Source organism: Parus major, chromosome 7 (genome assembly GCF_001522545.3).
Source record: "Parus major isolate Abel chromosome 7, Parus_major1.1, whole genome shotgun sequence".
Classification (NCBI taxonomy): Eukaryota; Metazoa; Chordata; class Aves; order Passeriformes; family Paridae; genus Parus; species Parus major.
The window spans coordinates 3,823,701-3,845,987 of NC_031776.1; the positions used below are offsets into that span (position 1 = coordinate 3,823,701).

General features: G+C 39.1%; 1 protein-coding gene across 2 annotated transcripts in view; it reads left to right on the plus strand.

The window, feature by feature from the left end:
* The window catches only part of ERBB4 (erb-b2 receptor tyrosine kinase 4), a 553,629-nt gene that overhangs the window by 402,176 nt on the left and 129,166 nt on the right, over positions 1 to 22,287 (plus strand). For both annotated transcript variants that reach the window (XM_015634896.1, XM_015634897.1), the window contains exons 6-14: positions 121 to 239; positions 4,154 to 4,295; positions 5,797 to 5,910; positions 7,270 to 7,396; positions 10,128 to 10,201; positions 11,347 to 11,437; positions 12,862 to 13,061; positions 18,714 to 18,846; positions 21,519 to 21,612. In XM_015634896.1, the coding sequence (XP_015490382.1) occupies positions 121 to 239; positions 4,154 to 4,295; positions 5,797 to 5,910; positions 7,270 to 7,396; positions 10,128 to 10,201; positions 11,347 to 11,437; positions 12,862 to 13,061; positions 18,714 to 18,846; positions 21,519 to 21,612 (1,094 nt within the window). The remainder of the gene's footprint in view (positions 1 to 120; positions 240 to 4,153; positions 4,296 to 5,796; positions 5,911 to 7,269; positions 7,397 to 10,127; positions 10,202 to 11,346; positions 11,438 to 12,861; positions 13,062 to 18,713; positions 18,847 to 21,518; positions 21,613 to 22,287) is intronic.

Below are 22,287 nucleotides of genomic sequence, written 5' to 3' on the forward strand. Positions count from 1 at the left end.
GCCGTCCCCTCACTTGCTGGGGTTTTTTGCAGCAGGCTGTGGGTGTTTTTCTCGGGGAGCAGTTGGAGAGCTCGGTGGCCAGTGCTGTGTGTGACATGTCCCTTTTCCTGCCCTGTGCAGTGACAAAGACTGTGTGTGCAGAGCAGTGTGATGGACGCTGCTACGGGCCCTACGTCAGCGACTGCTGCCACCGCGAGTGCGCCGGGGGCTGCTACGGACCCAAGGACACCGACTGCTTTGTACGTGTCACTCTTGCTTTTTATTCTTCCCACCAGTCACTCTGCTGATTCTTAATGCTTTAACCCATGAAATTCACAGTTTTGTTCCTCCTGATGTACTGCATGCACACTCACAGATTCAGGATGCAAATTTTTAGCATTTATTTTTCATGTTGTATTAACATCGTTTATCTACTTAATACTACCCATTAACACATCCATGAGATTTGTAAATACAGATTAGGAACCATTAATATGCTTTTCTCTGTGACTTTTATCTTTTTCTTTTCCACAATTAGTTTATAGAGGTGACAGCAAATTTTTAGAGGTATTTGTCATTATATTTGAACATGGTTTTTATTATTGCTCTGTGTGCTTTTCATATAAAAGTTAAGAATACTATTTAGCTTGTCTCTGCAAACTGTTCACTGTTTCTGCCAGACTTAATTTAAATTCAGCTTTTTTACTGGACATGCTTCTTCGTGGAGAAGGAAGGAAGGTGGCTCCCAAAATGCTTTCCCTCAAATGCATGTTACTACATGTGTGCTTCAGATGGAAAGAAGAAATGGCTTTTTCTTTAAATAAACAGGCAATCTAAACATCCAGGCCTTTAGAAAACCTGTCTTGTTTCTAATCCATTATTTCTAAGAGTTTTAGCAGCTTTAGAACCCAAAACTGAGCTCAGAAAATGCGTAGCTCATCACCCTGGGTCGATGAGACAAGTTTTGCTAATGGTTTCAGGGGAAGCCTAGAATTAGAACCCAGCATAGAGAGGAGAGGTGGATTTTCAAAGGTACCCACATGTTTGAAGAGACAAATACCTGTGAAGCTGACTGCCAGGTGAGTTTGGGAGGAGGGTATGGAAAATTGTGTATATTTTGAAACTGTGGGCAAGAGAGTCATAATGAACCGGTAAAAATGAATCTTTGGCTGGCCCTGACTGTTTGATACTGATAGGTTTTGTGCTTCCAAACCACATCTGAATGTGTTCTTTGGCTGCTGATGAAATCTAGTGGTTAGGATATGATATAGACAGGATTTACTAAAGCTGTTCTCTGTGGCTTTCTAAAAGTAGATGCTCAGCACATATGGTATGGGTGATCCAACAGTGCCTGGAAGTTCTCTGTTGGCTTTGAACTAGAGAGAAAGGAAAATGCCAGACTTTCTTGTGTCATGTACAATATTAAAAGGTAAAGGGAAGAGGAGAATTGCAGCCATTGCTCCCAAATGAGCATTGAGGAACATCCTCAGAGCTGATGTGTTCTCAAAGGTTAAGGACTGTTAAAAGGTAAAACTTTACAAAAGGAAGGCCTTGTAAAATCATGGCTCAGGCTTCTTACTTTGGCTAAGTAGAAAAGGACTGTGGGAAAGAGACTCAGCTCAATTAGGGGTAGAAAAACGAGTTATATAAATATTGTGTGTTCATTTATGGTGGTTGGTTGAGTTGTGTTTGTTATGATTTTAAACTATTTAACTGATAAAGGCCTAATTGCTTAAAAATGCCTGTTGTTTTGCAATAAAGCAGCTTTCCTTTGCTCCTGCCTGGGGACTCTGCATCACTACAGACCCTCACCCACAAAGGACAAGTTATTGGCAGCTTAAGTTGTGTAATGCTGCAGCCTGAAAGTTAGACTTCCTGAATTGTGGCAGCTGTGAAAATATGCATGCTAAAAATCAACTGGAAGGTTTTTCTGGTACAGAAAGCAGAGAAGCACCCAGGGTTTGTTCTCATTCCCTTCTGGCCCCAGAGCAATGTAAAAGAAATTCAGCAGGGGTCTGGCAATTTTCAGGACTAGTCATTACTTGCTTAGACACAGTGGGTGAAAAGTGTAACCCTTTAGGCTAGAGACAACTGTGCTTAGCTTTCAGCTGAGACACAGAACTTTGTTTTTTTTCCTTGTGTATTTCCCTGTGCTTTTATTCACAAATTAGCAGCATTTAGCACAAAATGCTAGAAATTTGCATATATTATCAAAGCAATTACAAATGTATATAAAACATTTCAGTCATAAATTTGAAGCTCCCAGATCTTCTAGACTAATTTTTCCTGAGAATTGCCATGTCTCCAAGGAGTATGGGTGTGCTTTATTTGCTAAACTGTTATCAAAGAATTGTCATGTACATGATGGAGCACCTTTTAAGTCAACATGTAAGAAATGGGTTGAGGAAACAAACTGAATTAGTATTTATTAATAAGCAAAAGTACAGCTTATGAAGCATTACAAATCCTTTAGAGCATTATGGCATCTTGCAACAGCATCCTGTTCTAAATACGGTTTTAATATCTGTAGATAAAATTCATCCATCCTCCTCCATCTGCTGCCATCCAGTCATTTGCATATTCAGTTCTAAAAGCAAGACAGTAATCATCATCTGACATAAATGCAAGCAAACATGCTAAAGCAAAAGTTTTACTGATGTTTTTATCTCAGACCCAAACTGGGTCTAGAACTTGAAATGCATGGGAGGGCCTGGTTGACTTCCTAGTGGAACCAGGAAAGTGACACAGCACTGTTCTTCAGCTGGACTTGCCATCCAGCTCTGAGTAGTGTTTATCTTTTTAAGGGAGAAAAAAAATCTGTTTCCATGAAAAAAATTGGCAGGTTTTATAACAGGTATTTTAAAGGACCAGGAAAGACAGGATCAGCAGTTTTGCTTAGCACATGCTCCATGTAGAACAGTGCTGTCATCATGGGTCTCTCTGCTTGTTCCTTTCAGCAGCAGATTTTGTCCTTGGATACATCATTAGCCTCTCCTTTCTGAAATCTTCTGGCATGACAGGTCCCAGGGTCCTGCTGGTCCTGATCCAAATGGAGACAAGGACTGGTAATAAAATCAGTAGAAGAGAGGAATCTTGTTCTCTTTTCTCTCAGTCCCAGCCCAGGAGGCAAGGGGACAGAACATGTGTAGTATTGTTACACTTGTTGACTCTTTAAAGATGCAAAAGCAGCTGTATTTTAACAACCTGGAGAAAGACCAGAAGGATTCACTCCTAGACTAACACTTCTAAAGCAGCCTGGATTACAGGTTAGTGGGGAGGCAATACCCAGTAGCAGTGGCTGCTTAAACTTCTAGAGGGGTCCAAGCCAGGCTACAACTTTCATATTCTTACAAACCTTTCATTCATGCTCTGTGAAAATTACTCCAACATTTTTCTCATAATCTGTGGTTAAAACCTTAGACATGATGTGTGCTGATAAGGAACATCAAAATCCGTGGGGCTTTCTACTCCTAATTACCAGCCTTGCATGGTCAATTGTTTTCCCTGCATCCCATTACTTTTGTTATCCACACACTCCCTGTCCTCTGTCAGCTGTGCAAGGCAGAGCCTGAATGCTAAGTGGAACAAAGTCTTATTTTCCTCTCTCACTATGTGAAGCAACTGACCTTGTTAAACTTGCCAGTAAGGGAAATGGCCCCCTCCTGTGCTAGCTCAAAAGAAGTTCTTATCCCTCTTGCCTCCTAATTGGGAATTACAGTTTTCAGCCGGATGATGTATTCATGCTGTAAGAAATCTAAAGGGTTGGACCTCTGAAAAAGCCATTAGCATTTGCTTAGAGGATGATAAATAGCTGCTCGATCTTGGCAGTTTTAGAATGTCCTATCAAGTCGAGAATTAGTTGATTGTGAGTAGTTATGAAACAAATTAAGGTGTTGTTTTGGTTTTGTAGGAAGTGGTGTAACAGGCAACTGTTGCCAATTAAGGGGGCGCACCAAACTCCCTAATTTGAAAAGTCACATATTTGCCAAGACCCTAGCAAAAATCCTAGTAGCCAGAATGAATGTTAGAGAGTTCTGGATCACATCCCTCACTGTCACAGCAAGTCTGAACAATCAAGGCCATCTTTTACACCAAAAAAAAAACCCCAACCAAACCGAACCCTAAAGCAGCGGTATGATTTAATTCAACACTTTTTGTCTCCCTCGTTTTGCAGGCCTGTATGAATTTCAATGACAGTGGTGCCTGTGTGACACAGTGCCCCCAGACCTTCGTGTACAACCCCACCACCTTCCAGCTGGAGCACAACCACAACGCCAAGTACACCTATGGGGCTTTCTGCGTCAAGAAGTGCCCGCGTAAGTGCTGCCTGATCTGCCCTGCTAGCTGCCTTCTCCTGCAGTGATGGGAAGCTGGAGCTGCATTTCAGGAGCCTTAAAAACAGTGAGAGAATGAGAACAGTGAGAGAATGGAGCACAATCACTCCACTTGTGCTTGCAGCTGTAATAACTAAGTCAGATGATAACTACAGGCAGTGAATTCCGTGCTGCTGACGGTTCCTGAGGATCCTGGAGTGATTTACCTAAAGAAAGATGATTTCTGTTTTCATGGTCAGCTTGTTACATTCATTCTTTAGATCAGTATTTTAAAATTCCAAAATAGTGGAAATAAATAGTTACAATAGTGGGATTGTAAAAGGGAATGAATTTCTGTTTCAGAAAAATGACATTCCACCATCAGCACCTGGAACCAAATGCATTCATGATATTGATGCCCCTAACTTGGAGTAATGGTGATTTGACAGAAAGTTATCCTGGGCAGTTCTGTCCCAGTGAGGAATAAACTTCTAATACTGACAAGAATGCAGTCTTAAAACCCCAGAGTAAAATTAGAGGGGAGGAGGGAGTTAAAAAAAAGAGGAATCCCATGCATGTAAAACACACATGTTTCTAAGATACCAGCCAGATGATGACAACTAACAGAAAACAGTTACAGGTCATCACTTTCTTTGTGAAAAAGTCTTTTAAATTTGCTGGTTTAATTGAGAAGAATAATAAAGGAAACAGTATTCTTGCTCTCCCTTTCATTCCATGAAGGTTTACAGTTGTACATCAATTATTTTATCTGTAAATTACCAAATTATCCAAATGTAAGAAGGATGGGCGATCTATATTAAATGGATCAATAATAAATTCACAAATCAATAAAATCAATAAAATCATAAATCAATCCAACCCAAAATCCCAGACTGGAGTCTCTGTGGAGGACTCACTGTGGGCAGTGACCACCTTGTTCTGCTTGTAATAGTGGTAGGTCTGCTAAAGCAAGATTGGTTTGTTAAGAACCTGATATCATGCACTATAAGGGATATAATTCTTTGCCCAAATTCTTCATTGAACACTTACCCTTTTTTTTTTTTCCCCTTTCTTATGAGTATTAAACATTCAGTTAGGTAGGATCAGTCTATGTTCTCTTTGGCTGTTGTTTTACAGGGAAAAAAATTGGAATACTTGTCATTGTCCTGTGCACTGTTTTATACCAGATGTATATTGTTGCATGAAAAAGACAGGACAGACCATCTTGCTGTATTTCTCTCCAATTACTGCAGCTTATTTTATCCCTACAAATCATAATAAAGCCAAATTGAGGGTGAAAGGGGGATCATGACAATTCATGGATTTTTCTAAGTCCCTGATAATGTGCCTATTTTGCTTATACACTTCTGAAAACAGAACTTTGAATGTTAATGTCATTGGGAAAGTGCTAAGGCAACAACAGGTATTGACACACAGAGCTGAAAAACATGTGCCAGCTTTTATTCACTTTATTTATATCACAATATTTCCTTTTTCCTTTCAGACAACTTTGTGGTGGATTCCAGCTCTTGTGTCCGGGCATGTCCCAGCTCCAAGATGGAAGTTGAAGAAAATGGTATTAAGATGTGCAAGCCCTGCACTGACATTTGTCCTAAAGGTAGGCAGTGGTTCAGTATAAATTTTCTTGCAAGTAGTCTACACAGGTTGTTATTTTGGCATGAATAGCCCTGCTGTAGAATATGAATAGCCTTTGAATACCCGCAAAACTTTGAGCTATGTAGGTTGTGTGTCAAGCACATACAGTAGAGTGAAAATTTATTAAGTTGTAATGGTAATATAACTAAACCAATTACTTTTTATTAGACACAAATGAAGGGGATTTCTCTGTTGGTTTTAGAGAAATCTGAAAGTATTCTTCATTGTGTTATTTTAATGACAAGTGTTTCCTGGAGGTGTTTTAGCATTGTCCTTTTGTCATTCCAAAGGGGGCCATACAAAACCCCCCCAAATTCAATGTCTCATCAAATTCAATGTGATGTCTCATATTTGTCAATACAGCATTAGGTTTCCATTTCCTTCCTCTGTCTCTGCTTTCCCAGAATCTTCTACCTCCTTTCTCAGTCTCACACACACACAAACAACAGCCAGTGTTGGTTCTGGTGAGAGGACTGCAATCTGTAGGTTACTTTGCTGTTCTAGACTCCAGCAAGGAGACTTTCTGCTCCATGCTTGAAGGTCTGTGGAGCAAAGCATCATAAATTTTCCTCTGTGGGCCTATGCCACTTTTCACACTACTGGAAGATTTCACACTAATCTGGCTTTATTGAGTAAATAATTGTTGTTGTTGCATAGATAGTTTTGTGCACAAAAACACATGTATAGAGTCCCTTACTTTCTCAGGAGGAAAGCTAACACATGTTTGTAAAAGCTTCAGCTGGTAGTTGCCATTAGAGGAGCTCAGTTAGGAAGACAGAATTCATTATATGGTTGAAATCATGAAGGATTTGTTCCTGGATGCATCCTGTGTCCCAGGAAATGCAGTTAAATTAACAGGCCACACAGAGAAGTTCCCTCACTGGCTGCAAGTTTCTCCAGGCACCAGTAACTTGCTGATTGAGCTGATAAATAACAAGTTACTTATGCAGCCTTTTAACAGGCCTCATGGCATGGGTGGTTAAGTTCCCAAATCCACCAGAGAAGGGGACCTCTGGAGCAGCAGTGTTGGGGCCCCTCAGTTTCTCCCCAAGAAATGGCATGGCTGGGCTGAGTGGGATTTAGTGTGGTTGATACTTGCCTTTATATCCCATGTGAAATACCAGTGTGCCAGGGCTCTGTGGCAGGTGCTGTAGCTCAGTTTGTTTTAAATTGGCACGTGCCTCTGTGGGAATATGGGTCAAGGATGCTGTTTTAACACCTCTCTGCTGAATGAGATGAAGAGTCCTGTCTGTAAGGTCAGCATGTTCTGATTCAGTAATTGTTTTCCCTAGTTCTTTACATAAGCTCCTTGTTTTGGCAGCATGTGATGGCATTGGGACAGGGAGTTTGGTGTCAGCTCAGACAGTGGATTCCAGCAACATTGACAAGTTTGTAAACTGTACCAAGATCAATGGCAACCTCATCTTCCTTGTCACTGGGATTCATGGGTAAGTGACAAAATGTTAAGATGTTATGTCACAGTGCCAGCTGAAACCAATTGCATCCACCTCTTAATGATGGCAGCAGGCTTCCTTTATGCAATAGCACACCCAGGATAAATTAGTTTTCTGCCATCCAATGTGAAGAAAACTACCTTGATTCTTAAGATTCAATCTCTAGGAAAAGAAAGGATGGATTAATTGTTTGCACTGAAAAGAGAAAAGACAACTATGATTCTCTGGTTACTTTATGAGGTCCTCAATACTGGCTTATGATAAAGGCTGATTAGAGAATAGAAGGCAGAAAAGGAAGTTGCCTTCCATGAGTTTGTTTAAATTTTTTTAAGGCCAGCAGAATAATATGCAGAATATGCAGAGAGACAGCCTCTCTTAGCACAACTTGTCATAGTCTGGGAGGCTGTCAGTACACAAACATGCACAAGAGCTGCCCTCCTGTCAATCAGTTTTGAAGAATCTATTTAAGTTTCAGTTGCAGAGGCACACAGAATTCACTGGTGTATAAATCCAGTATTTTGGTTTAAATTTTGCTCATTGTAATAGGTCCAGAAAAACCTCAAAGTGCCACAAGTCACATGGATCTGCTCTGCCAAACAACCCACTGAGAGGCTGGATGGAAACCTGTTAAATATCACAGGAAAGGAAAAAGTCAAGTAAATGCAAGAGAATCAGCTAGAGCCCATGAGAAATTTTGTGTGGATTAATCTGGTGCATTCCATGAAATTTAATTTCAAGTTTAAGAACTGCTTTTGAGGGAAAAAATATATTGGCTCATTAAAAAATGTGTCTACATTAAAAGAACCAAACCCAACCTTGAATAAAATTGTACTTGTCTGAAAAATATCTAAATTTGGACTATAAGCAGAAAGTTAAAATATTCTGTTCTATTTTACAGAAGAGTAGGACATGTAATATTGAAACTCTGTAGCATTTTGTCTCTCATTCTTGATGAAGAAAACTCACTTAAGCTAGTGTTTGAGGTTTGAGGGCACTGAGTTCTGCAACCCTAAAGTTTGCTACAGCATGAATTATATTGGTATAGGTTAAAAGAAGAGAAGATTTGAGAATGAAGGAAAATATCTAGATTTCTGGAACAGTTTTTTATTTAAAGTTTCAATGGCATTTTGCAAACCAGCAATATGAAATGGAAATTTAAAAAATGACACTGACTCCACAAGTAGTTTTTTATATAAATGGACAGTACAGAGAAATAAAAATCCCATTTATTTCCTCTCCAACTTTTACTTAATTTTTGTCACAAAATCATTTATTCACGGTGAACTGTAAATTTTAGAGTATGAATTTTTAATGTTTTAGATTGTAGGGACTTAAAGTCTGGTTCTCTGGGGAATTGGAAGACTTTGGTGGTGGCAGAGAATAATTTTGGTGAAAGATGCAGAGGATATTTTTTTGTTGTTGTTTTTTCCATTGGAAACTCTGCTGTTGCAATTGATCCTGTCCTAGTTTTTGATCCTGTGGTTCTGTAGCCTATTTCTTTCCTGAGCACATTAACTTCAAGTCTTTTTGAATTTGTTATAATTTATGCAAATATATATATATATGTAATTATGAATGTTTTTATACACAACTATTTAAAGTAATTAAGATATACACTATACACTACAGTTTTATATGTTGATAAAACATCAGACATTTGGCTGTTTAAGGGGTTTAAGTGTATATCTGCATCTTTAAAGCTATTTTACCTTCAGAATTTAGAGGTGAAATTCAGCTGCCTCATGTTTATTGCAGGCTAGGGTTTTCCTTTTTTGATGGCAATGCACTCTGAAAGCAAAGTACTGTGTTTCTGTTAGGTAGTCAAAACTTATTATTTAGTTTTCTGAGAGCCCCACATTGTTAAAATAATATGTGTTTGATGCCTCTGTGGTCCACTGGGCTTTTTTGTTAATATTCTGGAACATTAACAAACATTAACAATTCTGGGAATCACGTGTCCTGCAAAGCAGAAGGAGGAGAGGAGGAAACACTTATTTATAATATGCTCCATATTTATTGCTGAGGCTCCCTACTCTCAGAAAACACACAAAAATACCATAGCATGCCATTCCAGAGGAATCTTTGTTTGGTGTAAGCTTCTGGTTGACTTTTTAAATACATTTATTAAATGATGGCACTCTCAAAATCAAGGTCAGCTCCATCTTTTCACACTGTGGCATATTTAAAAATTTAAAATTTCAAGTTTTGGAGGTTGTTTCATTTCTCGTGGACAAACTTGCTTGGCTAGGATCCATGCTTTTAGAGGTTCCTTGTTCAACATCTTCTCCAAAGTGTGCCCTTTAAATGTCACATGTCAGGAACTGCTGGCCTGCTCTTGGCTTTGTGTTGCTTATAGCTGGTCACTCCTTTCAGGAGCAGCTTTGTTAGTCCTGGCATGCAGAATCACAGCTCTGCCATTCCTGGGAAAAAAACCTGAAAATTCATCTTTCCTTTAGGAAGGTCTCTTCTAGTTGTTCAGAATTCCTTAATTTTCCATACATATTTGCTAAAAAACAAATGAGTTGAACCTTTATGATCCTTCAAGATGACGAGGGAGAAGTTAGACACGGATCTGCAGGAACAGCAGGCTGAAGAAGCTTGGTGCATATCCTCATAAAAGCAAAGTGTTGAGCACCTTAATGCTTTTTTTCCTACAGGGTATGGCTTTGAGAACCTGATCTTTTTTTTGTTTAAAGTGTCACATGATGTGATTTTAATCTTTCAGAGACCCATATCACACGATCGCTGCCATCAATCCAGAGAAATTAAATATCTTCCAAACAGTGAGAGAGATAACAGGTAACACACTTCTGATCTCCTATAATCTGCAGTAATTAATGAATTCATTCTCACTTTGCTTTTATAGTTGTCATGTGTTGGGTTTTCTGAAGAACACAAGGCACTTGTTTGCATTAAGCACATCACTCTGTAATTTTTATAAAAATAAAAATTTCAGTATCAGTTGATTTTCACAAGTGTATTTTCCTTTGAACACAGGATGCCTATTCTGGCAGATGCTAAGTGGATAAAGGACCTTGGTCCCATGTTAGCAAAGTAGGACAAGTGTTGCAAGGGAGGGAAATGTGAGGCAAATGGTGCTGAAATTTGGGAAACCATTTTCTTTATCTGAAAGCATTTGAAGGTTCCAGTCTGCTTTTACAGCTTCTTCCCTGGGTCCAACAGAAAATTAGCTGCAAATTAGCTTCTGTAATTTAAAGACAGATGTATGATGTGCTGGTGAGTGGTGGTAGTGAGTCCCATTTTTGGTGACTTTTCAATGGGATCATAAAACAAGTAGTCAGTACTTTGTTTTCTTGCATCTTATTTCTTGTTTCACCGTGTGGGGGACAGGGAGGGAGACATTATTGTGTGAGTAGTGTCTGTGTTCTGAGTTCTCATTTGATTTCTGATTATGTATGGGTAGGGAAATGCAAAAAATTGTTCTGTTTCATGCACAAAAAACCCCACCAAAATGCTTTTGGGCACCACAGCTTGATTGTAGCTGTGTGGAGCTCAGCATGCTTCACCCCTTAAAAGTTGTGAATTTCAGCGAATAGGTGGATTAAAAATGCAAGTAAACTCTTAATCTCTCCCTAATTAACGTCAAAGATAATCTGGCACTTGGCTGAATGTTCTTTGCAGTTCCTAAACACACTAACAGACAGTCTGAGCCCTGCTCCTGGAGTGGAATTGCCCCAGTGCTCACACCTATGTGTCCTGCTGCTGCAGAGTCACCTGCTCAGGTGATGAGCAGTGCTCACCTCAGATATCAGGACAAGTTCTCCTTCTCTTTTTGGAGGAGATGGTGCTGAGCAGCCTGCAGCTTACCTTATTTCTTACCTTATTTCTTTTCCTCAGGCTGGCACTGTCTTTCCTTTACAGGCTAAGCCTGTCCTAACCCACACTTGGCTGAAATAATTTGTGTTTGCCTTTTCCTCCCTCAGGGTATTTGAACATACAGTCGTGGCCTGAGAACATGACAGACTTCAGGGTGTTTTCTAACTTGGTTACCATTGGTGGGAGAGCTCTCTATAGGTAAGGAACTTCTCTGTTGGTGGAATAATTTTTTATTAGTGTTCTGTGATTCTTTGTTCAGTAACAGAGAATGCAACATCCTTTGGGAAGGACATTGTAAATTGATATATTTTTTCCCTCCGTTACCAAGGTGTTCATTGCCAGTATCTTTGCTAATCAGTTGTTTATAATGGGTAATACCTTCTCCACATAATTATTTATAAAAAAAAGGCTTGGTTCACGGCTGTAGCTATTACCTCATTGTCTGGAACTTACATTTATGGTGTAAAATACCTTGTGAAGAAACATAGTGTCAAAGGAATGAATAATAGAACTTAGCCTCATTATTAGGAGTTTATATGGCTGTGATTAGACATGCAGGCTCATATGCCCAAACAACAGAGTGGTTTTAAGAAGAGGTAAAAAGTGGAAGAACATTGAAATCACTGAGGCACGTTGCAGGTGAAGTGTTAGGGAGCCATTTTTACCAGAGATGTTCCTGTGGGAAAACTCGGGTGGAGAAATTGGTTTGAAAAGAAGAGAACGTGGTGAGAAAATCTGGAGGAAGCACGAGGAGGTACCTGAGTAATTTCTCCAGCAAGCCCTGGATCCCCACTTTAGAGATGGAGTAAATCAGGCATGGGATTCTGCTGGCATCTTAAACAGCAGCCTGAGCAGAATATGAATAGCAGTGAAACCTTGGGGTTGAATTACAGCCTCACATTCTGTTCCAAGGCAGCAATTTTTATTTGGAACAGCTGGAAAACAATTATCATCATTAAAATACAATAACTTAAAGGATGCCCAGAAACTGGATATTGTCTTCACTAATCTTCAGTCATAAAATATGTGCAGTCATTTTCATGTTGTGCAGACAATCATTTACTGTTCCTTTGATGAAGAAAGGCGATAACCAGGTATTACAACCAAAGAAAAATGAAATGTAGAAAGTGGGCTGAAAAAAAAAAATCCACGAAAATAACAATTTCTTCCTGTATTACTTGAAATGATGCTAATTTGATGCCTGAAAGAAGATGTTTTAATACATTTTACATTATTTTTCTCCTCAGCATATAAACTATCACAGTATTAATGCTGTTGAAAGAAAAACCTGAATTTTATTCAGTTTTCCTAACAGCACATTATCTCAAAAAAATCACTTAATGGATGAAATGAAACTGGTTTTCTGCTGGCTTACTTGGCCTAGTGCTATGAGCATCACAGCTTGTGGTATCTCACTCCTGACAGGACTTATAATTTCCTGAGCAATAGAGCTGGATGTTGACTCATAAAATAACTACATCACCACAAAATAAAAGTTTTCTGAACAATTCTCAGTTTTTCCAGAAAGATCATGTTAACTCTTGGCAGTTTCCTACCAGATATAATAAGCTGTGCCTTCTGAAGATAATTCCTACTCTCTCTCACTTTTGTTCTCATCCCAGTGGCCTTTCCTTGCTCATCCTGAAGCAACAAGGCATCACTTCCCTGCAGTTCCAGTCCTTGAAGCAAATCAGTGCTGGCAACATCTACATCACAGACAACAGCAATCTGTGCTACTACCACACTGTCAACTGGACCAGCCTCTTCAGCACCCCCAGCCAAAAGACAGTCATCCACAGGAACAAAAGGGCAGAGAACTGCAGTGAGTACCTGCTGGGGCTTGGGGGGCTCTGTGGACATCAGGGGAACTGGGCTCATTTACAGCATCCCAGGGCTTTGAGCAGGAAAATGAAATGGTTTAAGGAACAAAGGGAGCAGAGAGAGAGAGCTGCTTCCTCAACCAGTTCCACAAATAGGAATTCTGAAGGCTGTGAATGGAATGTTCATGACTCTACAGCCCTTTGCTAATGGAGTGGGATTGGTAGCTTCTGCTCCCCCCACCCTAAGTGGCCCTATCTTAATCCAGAACTGTGTTTTTTGGGACTGTTTTAGGTCATCAAGTCCTCTCTTTTCATATTTGACCTATCTGATAAAAAATACTACTTCAGGAAAGCTTACATGCCAGTACCTAGGCTGAGATCATCGTACTGAAAAGCCAAAAAAGCTCTGTAGCAGATAAAATAACTTGTTTATATAGAAATCAGGCAGAAAATTGCATCAATACAGGCATATTGTAGCAGCAAGGCAGTTCATTTTAAGCATCTGTTAGACTGCTTGCAGGAGAGGAGATTCATTAAATTGCTGTATGTTTAAGTGATATTGCTGATGTTTGTGCTCTGATCAGCCAAAAATGTTTGCTTTGGGTTTTTTCAAGCTGTGGTCCTATTTTTGACTTGCACTTTCATTCTTTCTTTCTGTTGGTTTGAGGTGTTTTTTTTTTTGTTTGAGTTTTACTTGAGGGATTTTGTGGGGTTTTTTCCCCTCTCCTCTCCCTTTGAAGTGCTGTTCTCTATTCTGAGAGAGTGAATGGCTGTGCTCACTCTGTACCTTCAGAGTTAGGTGAAATACAGCTGGAGCTTTGTCTCTGCTGCTCAGTTACTTTTCTAATCTCTCCTACCATGGAGGAGCCACAGGAAGTATGAGGTCTTGTTTGGTCAATCACCCCATGATTTTGGTTGTGTGGCATTTTAATTGGTATTAATTTTATTAGGCTTATTTCTTTACATGCAAGTTTAAAAAGTGAAGGTTAAGAAAATGCTGCTTGCTGTCACTGCAGGAAGTTTTTACTGTGATTGTGCCTGAGACTGTAGGGCTTTTCTTCTGCCCCTACATAGAAAGGCAGCTATAAAAATAGAGTATTTATTGGAAAATAGAGGTGCTGCCAAGAAGGATGCTTTCCCCTTCAGTGTGACAGGGTCATGTGGTGAGGAACCACCTAGTTCTTCCCTAGTGCTCCAGTAACAACTGTATTTTGTATGGCATGAAGAAGGATTAGCCCTTTTGAGATTTCCCACATGGAACTCTTGGGCTGACAGAACAGGAGGAAGAAACTCAAGGTTCTGTTGACCATGAAAGAGTCACTAAGGTTATATTCCCAGATCCAAGTTGCTCCCATCTTGCCAGGAGATACATGAACTTGTGAACCTTCTAGAGAGCACAGGTTTCCTCTCTACCAGATGGAAAACTGGGAGAAAAGTCATGCTCTTGGTGCTCTGATGTTTTCTTACATCAGATTGGCCCTAGCTGTCTGATTATCATGCAGCATTTAATGAAAGAACAATCAACTTTCCTTCATTCCTAGGAATTTAATATAAAAAGAAACTAAGCAGTAACAAGGTGGAGCACAGGCCTCATGTCTCATACAGTAATTATTCCTCTTTGTTTCAAGCCTTCTGTAACCTCCCACAATGGGAAATCACTCAGGTGAATTTTGTAAGGTGCTTTTTCCCTTCATGGAGTGGTGTCCCAGTTGTTTCACTGTTTTTGAGAGCTTTGGGACATAGCTGAGCACAGCAGCTTGGAACATAATCTTGCAATAGTTGTCAGGGTTCCTTTTTTAAACACTTCTTTGTCCTTTCCTGGGATCACTCAGTTTGAGTCCCTTAGAAGCTGCCACAACTACTGAAACATGGGCTTCCAGAGCAAATGGAAACTGGGATGTGCTGTCACATCATCCTCTCACATGGAATGTCTTGTCACTACATTTGCACTCAAAGGGAAAATGTAAACTTTACTTCACCTCTAGCTAGGTGATGATTTATTATACTAGACACTTATTATTTTCCAGGAAGAGAAATTCTCCTAAAGACATTTTAGGAGATTTAACACTGTGGGAATCTTAAAGTGGAAAACTTTTTTTTCCCCCCTTTCTACCCAGTTATTGTTAATGGCTTAAAGGGAATTACAGCAAACTTTTTCTATCATTGTGTAGCTTTTCTGAAAACTCATGTAAGAGCTCCCAAGGTCTTCTAGCCACCATTGTATTTAAGTGACTTTTATGACCTGTCACAAGGTGATGATATCTTCTCCACACCATTTAATGTTGTGTTCAGCTGACTCTACATCAGTGAGGAAATACTGAGAAGTTGCAGGGGGAGTAAAATTTTTGTGGAAAAGTTTGGTCTATGTTAATGCTTCATCTCTGAGATAACACTGGCATGACAGAGTTTGAGAAAACTCTGATTTTTACTGCCTCCAATATGGAGGGGTTTTTTTAATAGGTTAAAAGCCTAGGCAAACTTCTGTTTTTTTGTAGAATACTGAAAATACAGGAACAAAATATATGTGTTTTTAATTTAGAAAAGGAAATGAAATCCACAAACCCTGAGGATGCTCTAGTGTTTTGTGTTGCCAGGGCCAGAAAGGGGGGGTCCATGGAAGGAATGTGACCTCTCCCTTCTCCACTTCCCTACACAGTCTCAGGGATAGAATTCTCAGGGTCCAAGCTCTTGTGCACAGGGAATGGAATAAAATCATCAAGGAAAGGGTAGATAGATTTGACCTTTGCTCCATGTTGAAGTGAAAAATCTGCCTTTTTTTTCCAGATTTTTTTTTCTTATGGAACAGTCAGAGGTGACTCATGAAATATGTCAAAAAATACACAAAAAATAATTACAGGAAAAAAAAAAAGTTCTTTTGTCCAAACCATTCTCTCAGCTTTAGTGACACCTGCAGTGTAAGGTGAAACCCTTCTAGGCAAAGTTTGTTACAGATGTGATTATTATGAATTATATCAATCTAGCCACCAATTAACAACTTGAATAAATGATTACATTCATTAGTGGGCATGATGTAAAGCTAATTGAAGTCTGCAGGAGTTTTTCTATTCAGTTCATGGAGCTTTGGATCAGGCCCAGAAGCATATAGCCAAATAAAAATAATTTTTTATTTTTTTTAGTAGCTAATTTTCTTGTGTTCTATTTAAGTTAGGGAAAAACATTGAACCTTTCTGCTTCTAACCTGTGTGCCCCCATTAATAAAGAATGAGCCCTTCTTCTAAAAGTCCTGACAAAACCCAGTTCCTGTCAAGATATTGTTGTTATTTCCTTCCACAAGAGTCCATGTGATGTGTTGGAGCTGCAGAACGTGCTCAGCCCATGGAAATGCCAAAAAATGTGTCAAAAATTGAAATGTTTCTTTAGCCATCCCCACAATTAAAGAAGAGAAAGGCGAGAGAAATGAGTTTTTATAAGTTGTCAAAACAACTACTCCATCCTTGCCAAGATTCTTTTATGGAAATGTTTCAGGAGGAAATCACAATTTTTTTTATTTCTGTTACTTTTTTCATAAGAATATGGGCACTGTGTTGGCTACATTTCAATGGGGTAACCACAGTTTTCTTTATTGAAAAGCTCTCCTTTTATCTGTGTACAGTTACTCACTGTATTTTCTGAGCTATCTTGTAATAATGTCCCTTGTTATTTTTACAGATATTTTAGATATTTAGATATTTATTTATTTAGATATTTTAGATATTTACCTGCCCATGCAAATAAATTCTGATCACAGACTAGTTTGAAGGAAAGGAAAAAGAAAATTTTAAAAGAAAGGAAATTACTCATAGTAAATCACAGTTTCAAGTTACAAAAGAAGGTGAGAAAGCAAACAGGGAACTGCTTTTTTTCTGATGAGTGTGGAAAACAAAGTCAAAAGAGCTAGCAATATTCTTAAAATTAAAAAATGAGAAAAAGAGGGGTCTCCAAACCAGGTTGTTTTTCTTTGTCCAGTGACAAAGATTTAAAATGAGTCACTAAGTTGAAAACAAAAACCATATGAAACTATATAAAAGTTTGATTAATTGTGACTAAGGTAATTTCTGGGTTTGTGGTTTTTGGTTTTGTTTTTACTTGCAGGTTCAGGCAGCATAGTGGAACACTTGATAATAATTATAAAAATATATTAGAAAATAATATTATAAAAATATTACTATGCTTGAAAGAAATTCAGCTTAGGACAGGAATGAGAAGGTGAATTTTGTGTCTCTGCTCATGCTGGCTGTGCTGCTCTGGCTCATTTGGCTGCAGCAGCAGAGCTCAGGGAAGGAGGACAAGGCATCTCCCTGAAATGGCCTTGCTGTGCTGGAATTTGTGATCATTAATAACACCTTAAAGCATACTGAGCACCTGGAATGACTCCTAAATGAAATCATTTTTTATTTCAGTAAAAATATATTTCATATACTTGATACAGAAAGAATAAAAACTAAATCCCAGCCTTGATAAAACATGTTCAGGCTTCTCATGCCTGAGGTTATTTGTGGTGTATGGAATAGGATAGTGTTGGAGAGGGTGGTAGAACTCAATCATCACCACTCCTTTTCATTTATTATTCCTCTTAAGTTGTTTCTGGTGACTTAAAAAGTAAACAAATATCTGTGTTGTTGCCATCTCTGATATTTCAGGTCCTTTCTGGGTTTAATTTACTCAGTGCACTGTGTAATCCATTTGTGTAAATCATTGCATTGTGCAAAAATAAGTTCAAATTCATTCTGTCCTTTCACATGCCAGGGTTAGGCTAAAAGTGCACCCAGATTTTCTTCAGATGCTGGAGAGATAATTCCCAGTTTCCTTCTCCTTTTTGCTCATTTTCTTTGTCACATCATTTCCATATTTACATGGAGAATGATTTCTATAAAATAAAAATACAGACTTACACTGTTTGAAACAAACTTTCCCTCTAAGCCTCAGTTCATTGTGTATTTTGGTGTGGGCTTGAGGGTTTTAACAGAAAGGCTCTTTGGCTCTTCAGGTGCTTTTGCACTTGAATAATATAAATAAATATTTTAAAATCACAATTAATGGTGTCTTTCCTACAGTTTTTTCCCCACTGTCCATAATTTTTATTTCAGGGGCTCCTCAATTCACAGGGAGCATTTTATATTTTATTTTAATAGAACTTCGGTGCATTCAGACAATGGATTTTTTTTGGAATCCTTTAAATCTTTGGTATTTACCGTGTCCTGTGTCAGGGAATTCTACAGGTTGATCTTTACTCTCTATGAAGAAAAATCTCAGATTTTAACCCTATTGGATTCCTGTCTCTTTGAATGCCCACGAGGGACTCAGAGAAAGCAGTGAACAATTGCTTCATGCTTCCTCACCTCCTCCTTGCCATTCAGGATTTTAGAAGTTTTAATCATGTCCTTTCTCCCCCACCTCTGAGACTGCTTCTCTGTTTATTCCTGCTTTAGAAGCTCTTCTCCTAAACCTTTTATCCTGAAAGGAGCAGTCCAGGGGTGTGTGTGATATCCCAGCTCTGTGTATTTGTGTTGCGGCACGATGATGACTTTATGCTTTTATTCCATCCTGTTGCTGGAAAACGGGGACACTCCAGTTGTGTTTCCCAGCGTGTCAGAATGTTTTCCCTTGGGTTTTTGGGGCTGTGTGTGTTCCTGACAGCAGCCCTGTCTCTGCAGCTGCTGATGGGATGGTGTGCAATGAGCTGTGCTCCAGTGACGGCTGCTGGGGCCCGGGGCCGGACCAGTGCCTGTCCTGCAAGCGCTTCATCAGGGGCAGGACCTGCATCGACTCCTGCAACCTCTACGATGGGTAAGACCCTCCCCTCGGGCTTCTCCCCAAAGCTGCTCACTCACATTGCTGAGGACTTCAGTGGATGAGTCAGTTTTGGATTTGGGTTATTCAGTGTCTGGCTCCATCGCTGATATTACTGATTTTGGGGGAAAAGCGTCATGGATTAAGATTTATAAATGTGAACTTGTGGAGAAAACTTTCCCTGGTATTCTGCTGCCTTCTGCATCATCACTTTGTGCCCTTTGTGTTGCTGGTAACGTGAACAATTTGTTTTAGGTGAAAAGTTACAAAAAAACCTGTCTCCAGTGGACACAAAGTATGAAGTGAGTGTTTGAATCACAGCAGCTGAGGTTTTATTTTCTCAGGAGGCAAGAGCCCTTATTTTGGGGTTTTCAACCCTTTTTATAAAGTGTTCCACTACAGGTTAACCTGATTGGTAGCAGGAACAGCACCTCTCTCATCCCATTGGTGGGACAAGAGAAAAACACTCCTAGAACATCTATGTAACACTGTTTTGAAAAGGAAAAATCTTATTTACACAACAGTCCTTGAGGGAGAAAAGTTTCCCAAAAGCCTTTCCCTTGAGAGACAAATCAGCCACTGAGAGCATGAAACTCTCTCAGGTTCAGAAAATCATGTCCATAAAAACCCTCACCATTTATCCCTGCTTGATACCCTTATTCAGAACCATACAATTATATTCTTTCAGATGAGTTGGATTCAGGCATTTGATAAAGAAATTCTCTGAATAAGGACCCCAAAGTAGAAAAGCTCACTCTCTTTTGTATAATGCACTGTGTAATGGTAATATAAATAAATACAAATACAAATATAAATATATAAATATATAAATATATAAATATATAAATATATAAATATATAAATATATAAATACATAAATACATAATTCTAGAAATCTATAATTATAAAAATATATAATTATGTAAATTTATAAATATACATACATTTATAAGTATATACAAATATATAAATATGTACATATATTATATATATAAAATTAAAATAAACATTATCTATTTTAAAATAAATATTAGATAATATATGAATAATAAATATGAAATAATATATGGTTATATATAAATATATAGAATGTACAATATATATTATCTATTATATTGTATATAAAGTATATAAATTATATAAAAATATATATAAATTATATATAAATATATAAATAAATACAAATATAAATTTAAACACCCAACAGGAGTTCTTGCCCCTTTTCCTTTTGCTGCTTATACTGGGGGAATACCCCCAGAGCAGCAAGTGTTTGAATCTGCCTTTTGACAGAAAGATAAAGCTGAACTGAGCCAAATGAACTCCCACACATGCATGAAAACATTCTCAACTCTTCCATCTGGAGAAGGCTTGCAAAAAATCCTTTGTCAGAGCACAGTTTTATGTGCTTAAAAGCTCCTGTTCTCCTCTCCTCCCGCTTCTCCCCCCAAGAAGAAGAGTTGCAGACCCCAGTTGTGTTGTCAGTGTCCTGGAATAAGTTGAAATAAGTTGGTCCCCCCTTGGTGTCTTTTGCTGCCATGGAGCCTGTCAGAGTAAGAGCATGAGGAGACTCAACCAGAATGTTCTGTTCTGTTCTCTATCTACCAGTGAGTGGCATTTACACTTTCCACAGGCTCAGTTCTGTCCTAAATATTTGAAAATAGCTGTAACCTGGGATAGGGAAGAACTTTTTGTTTGTGGGACAGCTCTGCATGTTCATGCTGTAGGCAGCAACAGATCTGGGTGGGATCAAGCTGTATTTGACATCTCTTTTAGTCCTCAGCAGGAAAAACCCACTCCCAGTGCCAGGGAACAGATCTTCAGGGTGGGATCAAGCTGTATTTAACATCTCTTTTAGTCCTCAGCAGGAAAAACCCACTCCCAGAGCCAGGGAAGGGTGGGCTCCTTTGCAGCACTTGAGTGAGTTTTTCCTCAGCTCTATCCTGATGTCCTCAGCTCAGTCCTGATGTCCTCAGCTCAGTCCTGATGTCCTCAGCTCAATCCTGATGTCCTCAGCTCAATCCTGATGTCCTCAGCTCAATCCTGATGTCCTCAGCTCAATCCTGATGTCCTCAGCAGATCCTGATGGCTGTGAGGGGTAACTGGCAGCTGAAATGTTTGAAGGAAGAAATTCAACCTGCCATCACTACCCTTTTTCCCTCTTAAAAGGGATTAATAAAAAAAAGCCACTTGAGTGGTAGTTTCTTGTGGATACATGAAATTAATGAGTAAAAGGATCTGTTTTGACATGTTATAGATTGAGACCTCAGTCTAGAATTATTGCTGAAAACATTATGAGCCTTCTGGGGAACGGGCTTTAAGGCATGTGTTCCTGGAGACCTACCTGCAAGAGGGGCAGCTCTGTCATCAGTGCCCACGTGTGACAAGTGGCTTCCTGAATCTGAGCCACGAGTCACAACCCCATAGATTAAAATCAAGAAGTCAATAATTTTGTCCTGTTAACGAAGTCTGTGTTTCTAAATGAGAGGAAGGCCCCCACTATAGTTTTATATGGGTGAAGAAGGTGTCTCTGCTTCACGTGGCTGTGCATGAGGTGGTGGTCTGTCCTCAGCTGCTGAGGTCAATTCCACCAGGTGAAGACTGAGCCAAGGGAGCTCAGTTTGGGGCTGGAGTCAGATGTCTCTTAACCTGCCTACAAACTGTTTTCTCAGGGAATTCCGAGAATTTGCAAACGGTTCTGTGTGTGTGGAGTGTGATCCCCAGTGTGAAAAGATGGAGGAAAACATGATCACTTGCTACGGGCCGGTAAGAACAAAGCCTGATAACTTTTCTTAGCTTTTGCTTTCTTTTGTTTGTCAGGGTTCAGGGTAACTTGTGAAAGTGTGCTGAAGGACAGGGCTTTCCTGCTCACAGACTTTACAGCAGGTACTGCAAATTAGTGAACCAAAAGCAGAAAATACACATATTCTGCATGTAGGGAAGGAATTCTGCTCGTGCTAAGTTGGTGTTGGGAATAAACTGCCTTAGGTCTGCCTCCTTAAAAAAGCAATTTTGAAAATTTTCCTTTTCTTTCTTGAGTTGTCTTAATGCTTTAGTGGTGCAGATGCACACAATTTTTACAGACAGAAAGCATGCAGTTGTGATTTGAGTGTGCTCCTTTATTCCTGTTTTCATTCTTTATACTCTGGATCTGTCCTGGATTCCCTCCCAAAAAAAACTGGGGGAATTTGACTCAGTCTCTCAGTTTGAACAATATGCTGGGAGGTTTTTTGTACTTAGATAGCCTTTAGGTTCTTTTGATACATAACATTTTTCATTCATCCTAAATGATGGTTAACTCCTTCTCACCTTTATAATGGCCAGTAACTTTTCTTTCAAAGGTTATTGCTGATTTGGGAGATAGAAGTTGTCTCTTTCTTCTAGTCTTCTGTGTATTGCCAAGATTAAAAGTCACAAGTATGCTGGAAATGAGGAGTTGTA